The sequence below is a fragment of the Alosa pseudoharengus genome, unplaced genomic scaffold, assembly GCF_046254945.1.
Source record: "Alosa pseudoharengus isolate Yale_2024_CS ecotype anadromous, Long Island Sound unplaced genomic scaffold, YU_APseudo_1.1 YU_APseudo_1.1_scf_18, whole genome shotgun sequence".
In the NCBI taxonomy this organism is placed as follows: domain Eukaryota; kingdom Metazoa; phylum Chordata; class Actinopteri; order Clupeiformes; family Clupeidae; genus Alosa; species Alosa pseudoharengus.
In genome coordinates this window covers 33,018,589-33,033,222 of record NW_027468650.1, presented here as the reverse complement: position 1 = coordinate 33,033,222, position 14,634 = coordinate 33,018,589, and the positions used below count along the sequence as shown (strand labels likewise).

Here is a 14,634-nt window from a genome sequence, read left to right as displayed (position 1 = left end):
TGTGAATGTGTAACATGACGTTGCATACGGTAGGGCCTGCGCCTTTTGACTTCAGAAAGTCAACGATCATTTAAAACACTGACTGAACTGTAGCTCTCTGCTGCAACGTTACTTGTTTTGCAATTTGTACAACTTAGGAAGGAGAAAGCAAGAACAAAAGTGGCAGAGAAGCAGACATCTACAACGCATGCAATTCGTCTTCCAGTCCAGATGGAGGCGGTCCTATCGACATGCCACTACGGCTGATTACGTTGTTAGCTATCAGTGAGGAAGAATGTGCAACAACCGAGCATAAACAACGCGATGATGGTAGCAGGTATCTGTCCGGGCATGCTGTTATTTATTCACATCGGCAATTAGTAAGAATTCACACAACAACTGTGTACCAGGCGGACTTATACCGCCATTAAGCAGGAATGTGGATCGTATCGTTCGCTAGATTGGTAAGCAAACTGTCGTAGCTTCTAGCTAGCTAGCGTTAGTGAGCTAACTTTTTGAATGCAAACATCCGCCCAGACTGGGCTATTGCTAACATCTTATCATAGTTTCTTTTGAACAGTTAGCTGCTATGCATGTGTCACTGAGCTGTGAAACATTATAATTAATTGAAGTTATAACCACTTTTTATGCGAGTTAAAAGATGACATAAATGTGACGGTATCTTCTTCGTGGACTTTTGGACGCTGCCTGTCATATGAGGCAATAACCTTTCTAGACAGATGGCTAGTCTAGCTGAAGAGTTTAACTCGGCTTCCAAAAGATACCGTGGCGTACCTGTTATGACTTACGTAGAATTGTATCTTCTTGATTCTCTGTTTTCAGATCGGTGGTCTTAAACGCCTCCAGTCTCCAGTCCCATGGGTGTCAGTTGACCATTGAGGTGGACAGGATAAAACAGGCATGGGCGTCGTTAACTTCTTATTTTGTACCATTGGAAAATGTTTCGAAATAGCCTGTTTCCTGCTGGATTTAAATTTTGTCATTGTTCATTCCCTGATCCGGCTTTTGATTGGCTTCATTTCCTTCATCCATCACCTACCCATGTTGCTCACAAACTCTGTGATAGAATGCTGGAACCTCACCCTCGTCTGCCTGTTCACCATGTCGGAAGGGGTGTCAGTATTGACTCACAACCTGGCTGGGGGTGGACAGCAGCTCATAGGAGGGGTGGTGGAAAGTTGTAAGATGGTAGGCTACCTTGCCTCCCATGTACTGCTGCGAACCAGGGACCTTCTACACCGTGGGTTGCTTTCTGGACACAGTGTGCTGAAGCACGTATGGGAGGGCTGTGGCATTGCCCTTAGCCTGGTCGTCTATTTGGCCAACACTATTGTGAACTTGCTGCTGATTAGCACGCAGAATTTCTACACTGTGCTCGTCGGTCTTTGGGAGACAGTCCTCTGTCCCTTACAAAACATCTTGGAACTGACCTTGGCGGTGTTCAGCTTCCTGTATAGCACTCTGGTCGGGGCCTCGGTCTTCCTGTGGACGCCATGCCTCTCGACTGTGGAGTTTCTGGCCTCCCTTGGCCACATCTTTGTCAGCATTTTCCTGTTGAATTTTTATGGACTGTTGTTCACGGTGGGTGTCGTAGCGAGCACCACGATTTACCTGAACCCCGAGCTGTCAAGACGGCAAGCCAACCGCCTCACCCACTACATCAGCACAGTGCCCTCCCTTCGCCATCTGCAGGTGCCTATCCATCGCTTGTACGTGCTAGAGAGGAACCTGCGGCAGAGGGTGGCTGTGTGGCACGGCAGCCGCCACCGGTTTGGCCATCGGGCAGTGCGGACAGATGGGGACGGGGATGCGGGGCAGCCGGAGATATTAGCGGAGCAGAGGGTGCCTGCTGGGAACGGCGCCGGTGGTGACGGACAGCCCGCGCTGGGCCTCGCACGCCGACCCCTCGCTCACCAGCCCCCGCCACCGGCCGGTCACTCTTCCGAGCGCCTCTTGCCGAGCTCCAGCACGAGCAGGCCGCTGCAGACGGCAGACGAGGGCAGCAGCCTCAAGCCGTGTCCGTCTCCAGAAGTGGACTCCAGCCTCCTCACCATGCTGCAGGAACAGGAGGAGCGCAAGAAGTGCGTCATCTGCCAGGACAGCTTCAAGACGGTGGTGCTGCTGCCCTGCCGCCACCTCTGCCTGTGCCGCAGCTGCACGGACATCCTGCTCACCCAGCCCGTGTACCAGCGCAACTGCCCGCTCTGCCGACACATGATCTTCCAGACCATGGACGTGTATCTCTGATGGACCAGTGGCCTCGGCCCGCTTTGCTTTGCGTCTTAATGCCAAGCGAGATCTCGCTGTTGAGAGCTTTCTAGGGTGTCGAGTAGCAATCTCAGGCTATCAGCTGATAGTGCAGGGGCTTGATGAGGATGGATCACACACTGTGGATTGTTGGCACGTCATTCTTGGCCTTTCCGCACTGTCAGTATGAGCACTGTCTTATTTGAAACCAAACAGACGTAAATGTAAACAAACAAAAGAAAACCTATGGCCAACTTTGTAAGATGTGAATCTAGCCTACATATTTTGTACCCATAGTAATGCTTGCAATAGTTTTATACTCCCTGCGTGGTGAAGGACTGCATGAATAAGGGTCAGTGTGTGTGAGAACTACTCCAGTGCATATACACTTCCAAACACATATGCACAGAGGATTTATTTCTTAATTTGTGCTTCTTTCTTACAATGGCATCATTTATTTTTGATATTATGATGTGTTAAGATATTCCACTGTTATGTATTTGTTTTTCTCAACAATCAGATTTTCATGTCACATGAACGGATTGACAGAATGTTGGAAGTGGTTCTGTATACCTCTGATCAAGGTGTTGATGTAGGGAACACGGCGACTGTGAAGATATAGTATAAGTATATATACTTTTCCATGTATGTCCTCTCAGTGCTTAATAGTATTCCTACATTCTTTTGAAAAATGATCAAAAAGGTGAAAAACAGAATATGAAATGGGCTGTTGATATATGAATATGAGAGTGAACCTGTTAGCCGTTTTCATTTGCCTTAAGAAGCATACGCTACCTGACGAGTAGACAAAAAAAACATGCTATCGTGGCCTAGCAGTAGTCTTTGGTCGTTTTTACTGCTTTGGTCAATTCCAGAAATTGAAGTTCACGGTTCCGACTCGCAAACATCACTGGTAATTTAAAGTGGGCAACCCTCGTTTACATTCCGTTGCAAGAGACAAAATGAAGAAAAACATTTTTATTTTAATTGTTTACCTATCTTGTGTACTATAGACAAAGATGGACATATTGGTGGTCAAAAAATGTTAAAATGAGAGAAATCCATGCTTCCAAACACTATCTAATACCAGTAGTAAACACTATATAATACCATAATTTCTCCTTGAGGTATGGTTTTATATAGTTAAAACATCATGTTCATTTCTTGCTTAGTGCCTTGACATTGTCAGACATTTGAGGGATCATAATCGTATATCTGCTTCTGGTGATGATTACAATGACGGGTTCAATAAAAACAAACTGTTGTATTTTCAGAAGTTTGTTATCTGGGATCAGGGACCTTGAATACAGCTTTGAGCTGTTTATGTATTTTTTTGTATTCAGAAGGTGTGAAGATGATGAGAATGTAAGTGATGTGAGAACACTCAATAAAACATTTCGGACTGTTTGTACTGCTTTCCTTGCAGCCTCCACATTAGTCTAGATTATTAGATGGGATTACAAGTCAGTTAATCCTTACTGTACATATTGCAACTGAATGCAACAATGGCTGTCTAAAGACATACATTGCAATACATGTCCTTGAGACGGGTTGGTAGCCTACTTGCGCATACTATAGCAATTTGATATAGCAGATTCACATAATATTATTACGAAAAGACAACACAAAAATTATTAGATTATCTGTGAAGATGGCTATGTATATTTTCATTGTTCAATATATTCTTCTGTGTAGAGCCATCAGTGGAGTTTTATTATCTGACAAATGTAGAGTAATGATGGATCCAGGGAGCAGGAGAGGGGTTGTCAGGGTGAATGCGTAGATATTACATGACATCATAAACGTACAGGAAAAGTTTTAGTCTGATGTGTATATTACAATGGAATACAGCTGCTCGACCAGTCATCGCAACATGGAGAGTGCCCCCTAAACACTCATCTTTCCATTTACCACTTTCTAACAATATCACAATAGGTCTTCTCATTAAAGTAACATGGGATTATTCAAGGAAATGATGTGAATACTATTAGCTACACTTTAATAGCACTTATGACAAGTCATTTGTGAATCGGCTGTAAAAACAGTATTTTAGTAAGTGAATTCAATAACAAAATCAGGGAACTGACTAGAATATGGTTTGACAGAAGAACACAATTTTCAGGTTGAATGAGAGAGAAGCTTCACATATGCTACTCTGTGTCTTTACCAAGTATTAGAATTACAGACATTGTTAAAGTTTTACAGCTGGCAATTATACATCTACCCTCAATTGCTTTATTGGATCGATTTCAAGAGTGCAGCCAAACAGAGCAGTATTTCAATGTCTCTTCTTGCTTAACTGTAGAGTGGGATGGAACCAAGCCAACTTCCTCTGTGATCCTCTCAACATGTCTTTCTGCATGAACTTAACAGGAAGTGTGTGAATAAAAGTGTTCAAACATGACCCTGGGCCCAGCACTGAACTGTATGTTTTGGCCTTGATGTAAACAAAAAGCTGTACAGTACAAAGATAATGGCAATCAAAGCATTTCATTGATTAAATTGAAAAGCTGTTGAGTGATTAACTCACTCGAGTTATCTCCAGATAATGTTTATTCTGACCTTAATTTGCTTTCTGCAGTCTCATGGTTTGTGCCTTTCAAGTACCTTTGAAACAGAACCCAAAGATGTATGATCACACTCAGTGCCACAGTATAGGCTATAACATAAACTGACACAATAATGCATAATTCTCAGATAATAAACTATGCAAACACAGCCGAGTTTTTCCAGTCTGAGTACACCAAGAAGCCTGTGAAGGTGCTGTCTGTTTTGGGACTGGAATAGAAGCCGTTGTATTCTCCGAGGGCCATCTGAACCCAGACTTTATCGCCAGGAATCAGGTGCGTCAGCGTTCCCCCCGACAGCGACGCCGGTTTGGACCAGTTCCCAAAGAACTGAAAATAGGAGGCCAGCGCGAAGCCGTTCTTCATCAGGTCGAACTGCAGGCTGGCGCGGTAGACCGTGGCGTGGACGGTGAAGTAGTACACTCCCGGGACTCGGCAGGTGAACACGCCCGTCTCGGCGTTGTAGTCGCCCTGCTCGTTTAGCACGATCCGATCGAATCGTATGGCGTCACTCCCTGCGACCGGTACCGCCCTGGCGTCTGACAGCTTGGCGCTGAAGGCGGACTTAGGGGCCACAGCACACTCCCCATCTTTTCCCTGATCGCCTTTGGGCCCCGGGTCACCATGGTCCCCAGTGAGGCCCCTGAAACCAGTCTGACCTGGAGGACAAAGGAGACAGTACAGTCTCAAATGGGATGGCATGAGCGTAACCTGTAATAGCCTAGTCAATCACAAAGAGAAGATACACCTGCAGTCGTTATGGGAAGGTTTAAGAGTAACATACAAATAGCCTACTGTCAATCACAGATATTAGAAAACAGACCTGCAGTCATTATGGGAAGGTTTGAGAGTAACGTACAAATAGCCTACTGTCAATCACAGATACTAGAAAACAGAGCAGCAGTAGTCATGAGTGAACGTGCAATACTGCCATTCGCTGATGCAAGAGGACACACCTGCAGTTATGTGTTAGCCTGGGATGCTGTGTGCTTCTGCCATTACAGCGTTATTTATACTTGACATCTGTGTCACAGCGCCAATTCCTCCTCCAGTATACACAGGCTTTTGCTAAAATGACTTTGCCATCTGTCTTGCTTGGGTGCTGCAGTTTTATGTGTTTATGTGTTGGCAGTGCGGCGGGAAGACGACTTCACCTGGTTCCCCCCTGTCTCCTTTCTCCCCTGGTGCCCCGGCTTGGGCATCACGCCCGTCTCTGCCATCCCTCCCTGGCACACCGGGGCTGCCGTGCATCCCGGGGGATCCTGGTATACCTGGACTACCAGAACACAGGCTGGGGATCTTGTTGTCGTCAAGCTCGTGCGAAACACTGGCCAGCAGCATGACAAGCAGAGAGAGTGACCACTTCTCAGAGGGCGACATCACTTGTAAGCTCCAGGCGTTGTCTGTAGACTCTGCAGGAAAAGGACAAGGAGCATGTGGGGGGAGGGGGGGGGGGGGGAGAAAAACATGAATCATTTGCAGCTGTTGTTTTTTTAAAGTAACCTGACGAGTTCAATGTTCATGAGTGCGCTTGGGTTGAACCAAAACAGACTTCAGTCAGTCTGGGAGTTAATTCTCGTGCAAAGCAGTGGTATGCAGTCAGCTGATGATGGGGAAAGCACTCAGGATGTTACATAAGCTCATATCTATCCTATTAGTAAGACCAAACCACAGGGGAATTCAACAGCCAATAACAACTAACGATCAGGAATATAAACTGAGAGAGCTGCGGCAATGATCCTTCTCTTGTCATGATCGTTCCATCTTGATTAACTTTGCAGAAGTTTATTATTAGATTATTAACTCTGCCTCACACACTCGGCGGGCTGGAAGGGGATTATTAACTCTGCCACACACACTCAGCTGGAAGGGGCACTGAAGGAGAAATGTCCTGGACCGTCCACATATGAAAGTAAACACATCTGTCCTGAATGATTCTTAGATGAGAAAGCGAGAGCTCACACACTCACAAACACACACCTTTGGCCTGAGGCAATGCATTTCTCTGAAGTTAATGCCTCCAGGAAAATCAGCTTTCCTTTTAAGCTACATTTATACTTTGAAAAACAGCTGTCTTTTCCCTCAAAGCTCATTTAACTGTCTGACCAAAACGACTCCATTCCCATCACCAGAAAGGGCCGTGATTTGGTGCCCTTGTTTACTGGAATAGCTTTAACATGATGCTGTTACCTGGCTCCAGAAGCACTGGACTCCTTCAGCGTCTGCATCTCTGCATGAAAATGTCTGACTGGGGAGTTAAAGGAACCGCTCCCCTGGGGAATGTGTGCGGCACGCAGACTAAATACCACTCCAGCACGGGGCCATCTGTCTGCTGCCGGTCTGCCTGCAGTCAGTAATGTCCTTTCACCTCTCACTCATCTCTTCTCCTGTCCATCCCCACATTACCTCCCCTTACTGTCCTCACCTTCGCCACTTTGCTGAAGACAGATGTAACCTTTTCCTATACTGTAAAGGGCTACGACGGAATACATCTAAGGTTAAGACACATTCAAAACAACAGAAATTCAAGTCACAAACTAACTCAACTTCTGTGTTTTTTAGTCCCTGATGTAGTCTGAACTAACTCAACTTCGGTGTTCTTGTAGTCCCTGGTGTAGTCTCATTGTAGTGAGCTCCATCAGTCATGTTTAGCAGATAGAGGGCAGTAAACAATAGAGTATGGAGTATGAACCTCTGGTCTTTGTTCTTATTTGCACTGTTCACCCAATCAACTACTTCCAATATTTATAGTGATGTGAGCCATGAACTCCAATAGACTGATAGATTCTGAGTGCAATAAACATAGTAAAACCAGACATAGTAAAGCTAGAGACAGTAAACTAGATGTAGAAAAAGTAAATTAGATATGTGGGTTTTAAAACCCATGGTTTTCATCACTGCCACTTGAGCTTGAAAGCAGCTGGAGAAGTTAGATTTAGCAAAGCTGGAATGTAAAACCTACCTGTACCAGTTCTGAGCTTCACTGAGGAAACAGCTCAGGTCCGTCCAGGGCAGAAAATAAGTGTAACGCTGAACTTTTCTCGCTTGTTCAGGTTGTCTGGGAAAAAGTGATACTCCCCGTCTTGGAAGGAAATGGCAATGAAAGCCAATTAGGGAGCAAGAGAGGGGGAGAGAGAAGAGGGAGGAGAGGAGGAAGACAAAGGAGGGAGGAGAGAAGGGGCAGAGGAGGGAAGGAGGGATGGGGAGGCAACAGAGACGGAGGACCAGGAATATTTGATGCTCGTCCAAAGAGGATAAAAGGTGAAAGGCGAGCCTGAGAACAAATAACAAGCGATACTGGTGGAAAAGGAACAAATAGTAAAGCTTCAGTAGAAATATGTGGGGAGTGGTGGCGCTCGGGGAGCAAACAGCTGCTGAAGGAGACGAGGAAGCTCCTGACAGGGAGCCCATGTTGTGAGGGAGGGGGGACGACAACTGTGGTCAGAGCCTGTCCCAAACTCACACAACATCAAGGAGGAACAGCTCTGTGCAACCACAGCCTCAGCTTCAAAGCCAACTGATACAAACCATACGCGTACAATAAACACGGTCTCTTGGACAAGACCATTTAATAGCCTTTTTCTCTTGTGGAGGAAAGAAAAGCCTGAGTCATCAATATAGCTGCCCAGATGGATATTCTTTTGAATAATGCCACTAAAATAAAAGAAGCAGTTCTGTTTTTCGCACAGTACCACATATTGCTCAATTTACTTTCATAGCTCTAGAAGAAGTCCTTAGGTTGCGAAGTAGCTGTACCACTAACTACGGACAGCTGGGGTTTCAAACAAGGGATTTCTAACTGTAATGATCGAATTAAACTATAGTTTCTACATTAAATGAAATAAAAAACAATTGATAGCAAACTGTAAATAGTCATTTGCACAAAATATACATTCACAACTTTAAGACGTTCAGATAACATATGCATTGCTTTCTCTGCTTTGTGGTTTTAAAGAGTGCTATTTGTCTGGTGGGGGGTCCATAACCCCACTATAAAATTCCCTCTTCTCTACTTTTACTTCTCATTACTGGGCTCCCAAGCGGCCTATTAGTGCACCACCAAAGGAGAGCTGGGGGCCTCATGCAGCCTCCCAAACCCTGGAGGGCCACGGCTAAACATGTGGACGCATCCCTGGCAAATATTAACACATTGTGTCCTTTTCCCTGTAATTCAGGGTAACCAGGCCAGCCACTTGTGCAGGCAACAGCTCTAATCATTTGAGCAATTCAAGATTGATGTAAAAGCTCTTTAAAACATAATGCCCCTCAGCTGGACCCAGTTAAGTGTAAAGATATTAGGACACTGGAACACTGAAACAGTGAGAGTCATGTGATGGAGGGAAAGTGGAGCAGGTGGGGGAGGATGGGAGGAAACTGGGCCTGTCTGTTGGACTTACAGATTGTAAGTGTAGCTACTGTAATCCACTGGGCCCCACCACACACACACACACACACACAAATGATGCACCTGAGTCACTGTGAGGAGTAAAGGAGACATGTTTATTACTTAAACTATCACTTAAATAAAAAAGGTGCATAGAAAATAAACATGATTAGAAACTTTCCTTTTTACACTTATGTACAATTGTATTTTTTTTCTCATTATACATTCATCCTTAGTAGTTTGTGGTTTTGCGATTGTAATTTAACTGTTTTGTTTTCCTTCATTTCTGTGATATTGGTGAATACTGGTGGGCAACTCAGACAAGAGAAAAAGAAAAAAAGAAAACAGACTTTCTTTTTTCTTTTTATCGTCAGTATTAAAATGGTCATTACTGTCTGTGGTTTTCCGTTAAGTGCAGTACACGTGTCTGTGTCCATATCCTCCCAGCATCATCATCTACAAGTCAGTGGAGCTCACACACACCACACTCCTCCTATAACAAATACACTCCCTTCAAAAAGGGAAAAAGGCTTCCAAATGCTGATGAGGCATTATCCCACCATCTTGACTTGCGCTAGAGAGGATGAGGATGTGGACATGCAGATCATTATTTTTACGGATATGCCAAAGTTACATACAAAATAAATAAATTAAAAGGATTAAAAAATCACTATCACTTATTTAAAAAAAAAGTCAGAACAAGAACTCAAGCTTCAAAATGTTAGAGAGAACAGTACAGGACACTTGGGTGGGTGAAGAATAAGAGCGTTATTCTTTTCCTGGCCTTGACAAACCTACTTATACCATCAGTCCAAATCCTGCTTCAGAATGTACAGAGCAAAAATGAAACACTTTCACTACAACGATAAAAACACAGGAAAATAAAACATTTGACCTCAAGAAGTTTACAACTACAGAATACATTTACATTTCGCATGATTATTAATATTGTTCCTTTCTAGAGAAGAACAAAAAAGAAACGAAAAGGAAAAAACGGCAATGCACGGGCACAAATTAACAGATACTGGATGCACATTTACAAAATGAAGGTTAGTTACTCTGAAAGGTTTCTGAAACTCAAAAGTTATTATTGAGTACATCAAACATGATTATTAACCATTAAGAATCTGTTGCTGCTATTGTAACTAAGTTTGTCTGTCCATTCCATATAGTGAAGATATTGACTTACAAAATGTACTATTTATACATTATGCTCCTGTATGCATGTACATGTGTATGTATATATTGGATACTGTAATTACATGTCGAGTTGTAATACCACTGAGAAATGATGTCACGGTACGAAGTCCAAGGAACAACTGAATTGGTCTGCCTCTTTTGAGTTTTGACCAACTAACTAACTGATTGACTGACTGACTGACTGACTGACTGACTGACTGACTGACTGACTGACTGACTGACTGACTGTGTTCACCTGTTTCGGAAGCGTCTCATTCTAAACTGACATGAAAAATGAAAAAAAGCTGCAAAGCCCTTGGGATAGTTATTCCTCATGTCCTTGTTTCTATTTTCTTCATCACCGTTCCAACATATTATTTTTCTGTGACAAGACTTTCCCTAAACAACTCATCCCAGCCTTTCTTAAAATACTAACATTAACACCAAACAAATGCGATAAGAGTCAATATAATTCATATATATATATATATATATGTGTGTATATATACACACCGGTATATATATATATATATATATATATATATATATGAATACATTCAATAAGGGCCAAACTGCGGCTGAACTGCGGGAGTTGAACCAGAAGGTAATCTTTATCCCTGAATTAGACGAGAGGCCACAGGCTTGACAGGGCCCGGCAATGTGTGTTCTTCAGCCGACCCCCACCTGAGTTCTGTCCGTACTGACCGCCGTGTGTGTGTGTGTGTGGAGGGGGGGGGGGGGGGTAGGGTCAGAGGGCGCAGTAGAACTCTCCAACCTAGAGCTAGAACTTCTGGATTAAAGAGGGAAAAAAATAAGTGAGATGTGTGCTCAAGGTGCCTGTACTGACCTTTGCTGGGCTTTGCTTCCAAAGATAAACTGTTCTAGTCTTCCTCCCCACGAACCTAAGAATGTGTTGGTAAATTACGGTTTTCACTGACCAGCCAATGGAAGGGGGTCAGGGCTCAACTGCCTTGTGATTATACTGTTTGACGGCAAAATAAACTAACAAACAAACAAGTCAACATACAAAATACAGAATATGAATAAAAAGTACTGGCCAAAGCGCTCTGTCTCTGTAAAGAGTAATTCATTGCATACAGCAGCAATCTAGAGTTTTTGTTCTGAAAGATATGCATAGTACCCATGTCTCTTACAAATCATCCAATTGCTCTGAAACAGACCCGTCTCCTCACAGCCACGAGAAGGAAAAAGAGAGATTTTTGCCTGTTTACTTTGGGGAAAAGGGAATTGAGAGGTCAACAACGGGAAGCCAACTGAAGGACCGTTGATCAAAAAGAAACCAGCAGACCCAATGCCATTTGAACAAACACCCCTGTATGCTATAGTCACTGTTAAGGCCGTCACATCACAAAGATGAGAAGGTACACCACTGGTAGCCACTTGACCATTTCTGCAACAGCAGGTGGATGTGGGTAACTGCTTAGGCCCCGGTCCATTTGTGAAGTTAATGCTGAAATATCTCAATGTCAGATAAGGCACCTTACTCCTACTAACAAGGACCAAAGAGCATTCAATGGGATATTCAATGGGGTGTCTTGTAAGTTCAAGCTCGATATTTCTCTGTGTCTGATAATATCTGGTGGAGTGAAACTATCCAGAGCACAATGAGCATGGGGTGGTGAAATGGAAGCAGGTAGGCTGTTCAGTGCCTGGGTAGTTAGGAAGTCTTGGAGCAGTAGTGCTTCATGAAAACTCTTGGACTGGGCTAGCCTTCATAGCCCTGGGGTTTTACAGTTACTTTACGAAAATAATTCTTCGTGATAAAAAAATACACAGAACACTGGGGCATTTGCTTCTTCAAAACTTTGGAAATCTTTCGGATATAATAATAGTCTTGGGTTTTAAAAAATAGAATCGAACGAGACCAACTAATACAAGAGAACAAAGACAGAACTATGCTTTATGTCTATGAAAATAGAGTCAATGAGAGACCGCATACTCTGAGGGAATTGGCAAAGGGGCTGGCTAAGGGTGAAATAAGCGCATATTCACTCCCGACCCTTTACAGCTGACCAGCGCTACAAGTGGTCACAAATACAAAAGACGCTTGCTTCAGAGTGGCAAATAGGAGCTACTGGTGGACTGCACTCTCTTAAGACAGTAACTGCTTCAGTCTGAAGTGTTAAAAATGAAAAACTAAACCGAAAGGAAGGCAGCTCTACAAATGTCAGACCAAGCATTAGTGTTGTAAACCTCTTATTTCCTACAAATATGTTGTTAAAATAAATACAATGTTTTATTAAAAATATAAATACCATCATTAGGTGCTATTCACTAGTGAGTGCTTTTCAGTCTTTCGTATATAAAAATATACATATTATTTACATATTGAAAGAAAACGCCTGATATCGTAAAAAGATAAAACTTCCAACGCAAAGCAGACATCATATTTGTTTTACTCAATTGCCAACATTAATTATTAAAAGCAGCAACGGGAGGATTTTTCTCATATTCGTCTAAAACAAGCATAAAATAGATCAACATATCACGTTTGCTCAGCTCAAGTCAATTATTTATCCTTAAATCCAGTCATCATGGACACAGCCATAACATGCACACACGTTTGACTCTTTCTTAAGAAAGGATGGCTCTGCAATCATTTTGTCCTCCAACGACCACCTCACAACAGTTACCAGACCTACTCTCTCTTTCCACGGACTCGGACAACCAACCGCTCGACCACTCTACTGTCCCTCAAGTTGCCAGGCTGTCAGTCCACCAGGATCTCAGTCCTAGCCAATCACAGACCGTCTCCACCCCACTCTGGACCAACTCAGCATAAGAACACGAAGCATAGGAACGCTTACAGATATCAACATTACTGCAATCAAGTTTGGAAAAACAACTGATGAACATAATCTAGTCATCCCTACTGAGTCAACACAAGATTGCAGGATATTTACAGTGTCTCGAACATGGACAGGCTTCGCCTCAGTAAGAGCTAATACGGCTGTCTGAAGGCTTCAGTATACATTCAGTGATGGAAAAGATGTGTTGAAGAATGCCATGCTTGGAAACAAAAATACATAACAATAATAATAATAAGGGCTTTCATTGATCACTTTCGTTATTTCAGTTTGAGCCTGATTTTTTTTAACCCCTCCCCTGAAAGAATTGCACTTTGGTGTAAAATGGATCTAACAACGTGGCTCTTCTTGTTTGTAGAGATCCATCACATTCTGGAAGCAGGGGCAAATGGGATTGAGCATTATCAAACAAACAGTATCAGTTCCTTACAGGCCATATCCTGAAAAATTAAGGTAAAAGTGGTGATGTAGAGATTTAAAACCTATGGGGAGGACCTACACAAATGTCTTGGGCACTCGTTTTCAACCATTAAGCTAAAAGAAAAAAACTAAATCAACAACAAAAAAAAGAAAATCAACCTTACATTAAAAAAAGGCCTGAATTTCCCCAAATGAATTGCTCTCAGATTATGACACTGAAAACCAGTCAACGAAATGGAACAAAAACCAAAGAGGCACAGTAATGTCATCCTTCCGGAAAACACAAGTGCACACTGAACAGCTCTGACGAACAACAGAAGCCCATCTCAACGCATGCTACCTCTTCAGCCCTGTAAGTGTCCCACACTACAGGAAACGTGGAACTGCTGTGGGCCACCCACAGCAAGGTGCTGCCGACATCGCCCTGAAAAGTGCTAGAATGCCGGAGTTAGTTCAGGAACTTGCGGCACTTTTTGGCTCCGCAGTTGCAGGGCAGCTTATTCCTAGGTTCCTCGATGGGGAACTTGTAGTCGTAGGTGAGTTCTTCTCCTCGGTAGACCTTGCGCAAGGCGAAGATAACGATGTGCTTCTGACTGTCCACAATGATGACACGAGAGAAGCAGTTGGGCTCGCAGGAATGGTTTATGAAACGCGCTGCGTTGCCATGCATCGTGGCGTCCACCACCTCGTAATCATCAATGCGAAACATGTAACAGCCAATCCCCTGGAAAAGATGAAAACCAAACTAAACTAAAACTCAATGGCAGGGAATGTATACACACAAAAAAAGCATATCTTCCTACAAAACTACAAATCATATCTTTCTACAAAACTTCAAATCATATCTATCTACCAAACTACAAATCATATCTATCTACAAAACTATAAATCATATCTATCTACCAACCTACAAATCATATCTTTCTACAAAACTACAAATCTTTTCTTTCTACAAAACTACAAATCATATCTATCTATAAAACTACAAATCATATCTTTCTACAAAACT

General features: G+C 43.2%; 3 protein-coding genes across 8 annotated transcripts in view; 1 reads left to right on the top strand and 2 right to left on the bottom strand.

Moving 5' to 3' along the window:
• Positions 1-284: 284 nt before the first annotated feature.
• On the top strand, positions 285-3,640 carry rnf26 (ring finger protein 26). The gene is made up of 2 exons (XM_076290985.1): positions 285-443; positions 823-3,640. The coding sequence occupies exon 2, from the start codon at positions 901-903 to the stop codon at positions 2,245-2,247; it is 1,347 nt and encodes a 448-aa protein (XP_076147100.1). The 5' UTR covers positions 285-443; positions 823-900; the 3' UTR covers positions 2,248-3,640.
• A 467-nt stretch (positions 3,641-4,107) lies between these two features.
• On the bottom strand, positions 4,108-7,888 carry c1qtnf5 (C1q and TNF related 5). 3 transcript variants are annotated; one of them, XR_012988098.1, is made up of 4 exons: positions 7,777-7,888; positions 5,969-6,226; positions 4,810-5,473; positions 4,108-4,603 (listed from the first exon to the last, which is right to left on the bottom strand). XR_012988098.1 is itself a non-coding variant. In XM_076290986.1 (3 exons), the coding sequence occupies exons 2-3, from the start codon at positions 6,192-6,194 to the stop codon at positions 4,953-4,955; spliced, it is 747 nt and encodes a 248-aa protein (XP_076147101.1). In that variant the 5' UTR covers positions 6,195-6,226; positions 7,777-7,888; the 3' UTR covers positions 4,108-4,952. The 3 variants fall into 3 exon arrangements, 2 of the variants coding, with proteins under 2 accessions (XP_076147101.1, XP_076147102.1); XM_076290986.1 differs by having other exon boundaries at positions 4,108-5,473; XM_076290987.1 differs by lacking the exon at positions 7,777-7,888 and adding an exon at positions 7,005-7,040 and having other exon boundaries at positions 4,108-5,473.
• Positions 7,889-9,293: 1,405 nt separating this feature from the next.
• kmt2a (lysine (K)-specific methyltransferase 2A) overlaps positions 9,294-14,634 on the bottom strand; it is a 43,544-nt gene continuing 38,203 nt past the window's right edge. For all 4 annotated transcript variants that reach the window (XM_076290981.1, XM_076290983.1, XM_076290982.1 and 1 more), the window contains exon 35: positions 9,294-14,349. In XM_076290981.1, coding sequence (XP_076147096.1) covers positions 14,074-14,349 — 276 coding nt within the window. In that variant the 3' untranslated portion in view covers positions 9,294-14,073. The remainder of the gene's footprint in view (positions 14,350-14,634) is intronic.

Coding starts and splice junctions, on each gene's coding strand:
- c1qtnf5 (XM_076290986.1), bottom strand. CDS start 6,194: ATGTCGCCCTCTGAGAAGTGGTCACTCTCTCTGCTTGTCATGCTGCTG. Junction 5,474..5,968: donor AGGAGACAGGGGGGAACCAG/GTGAAGTCGTCT, acceptor TTTGTCCTCCAG/GTCAGACTGGTTTCAGGGGC.
- rnf26 (XM_076290985.1), top strand. CDS start 901: ATGGGCGTCGTTAACTTCTTATTTTGTACCATTGGAAAATGTTTCGAA.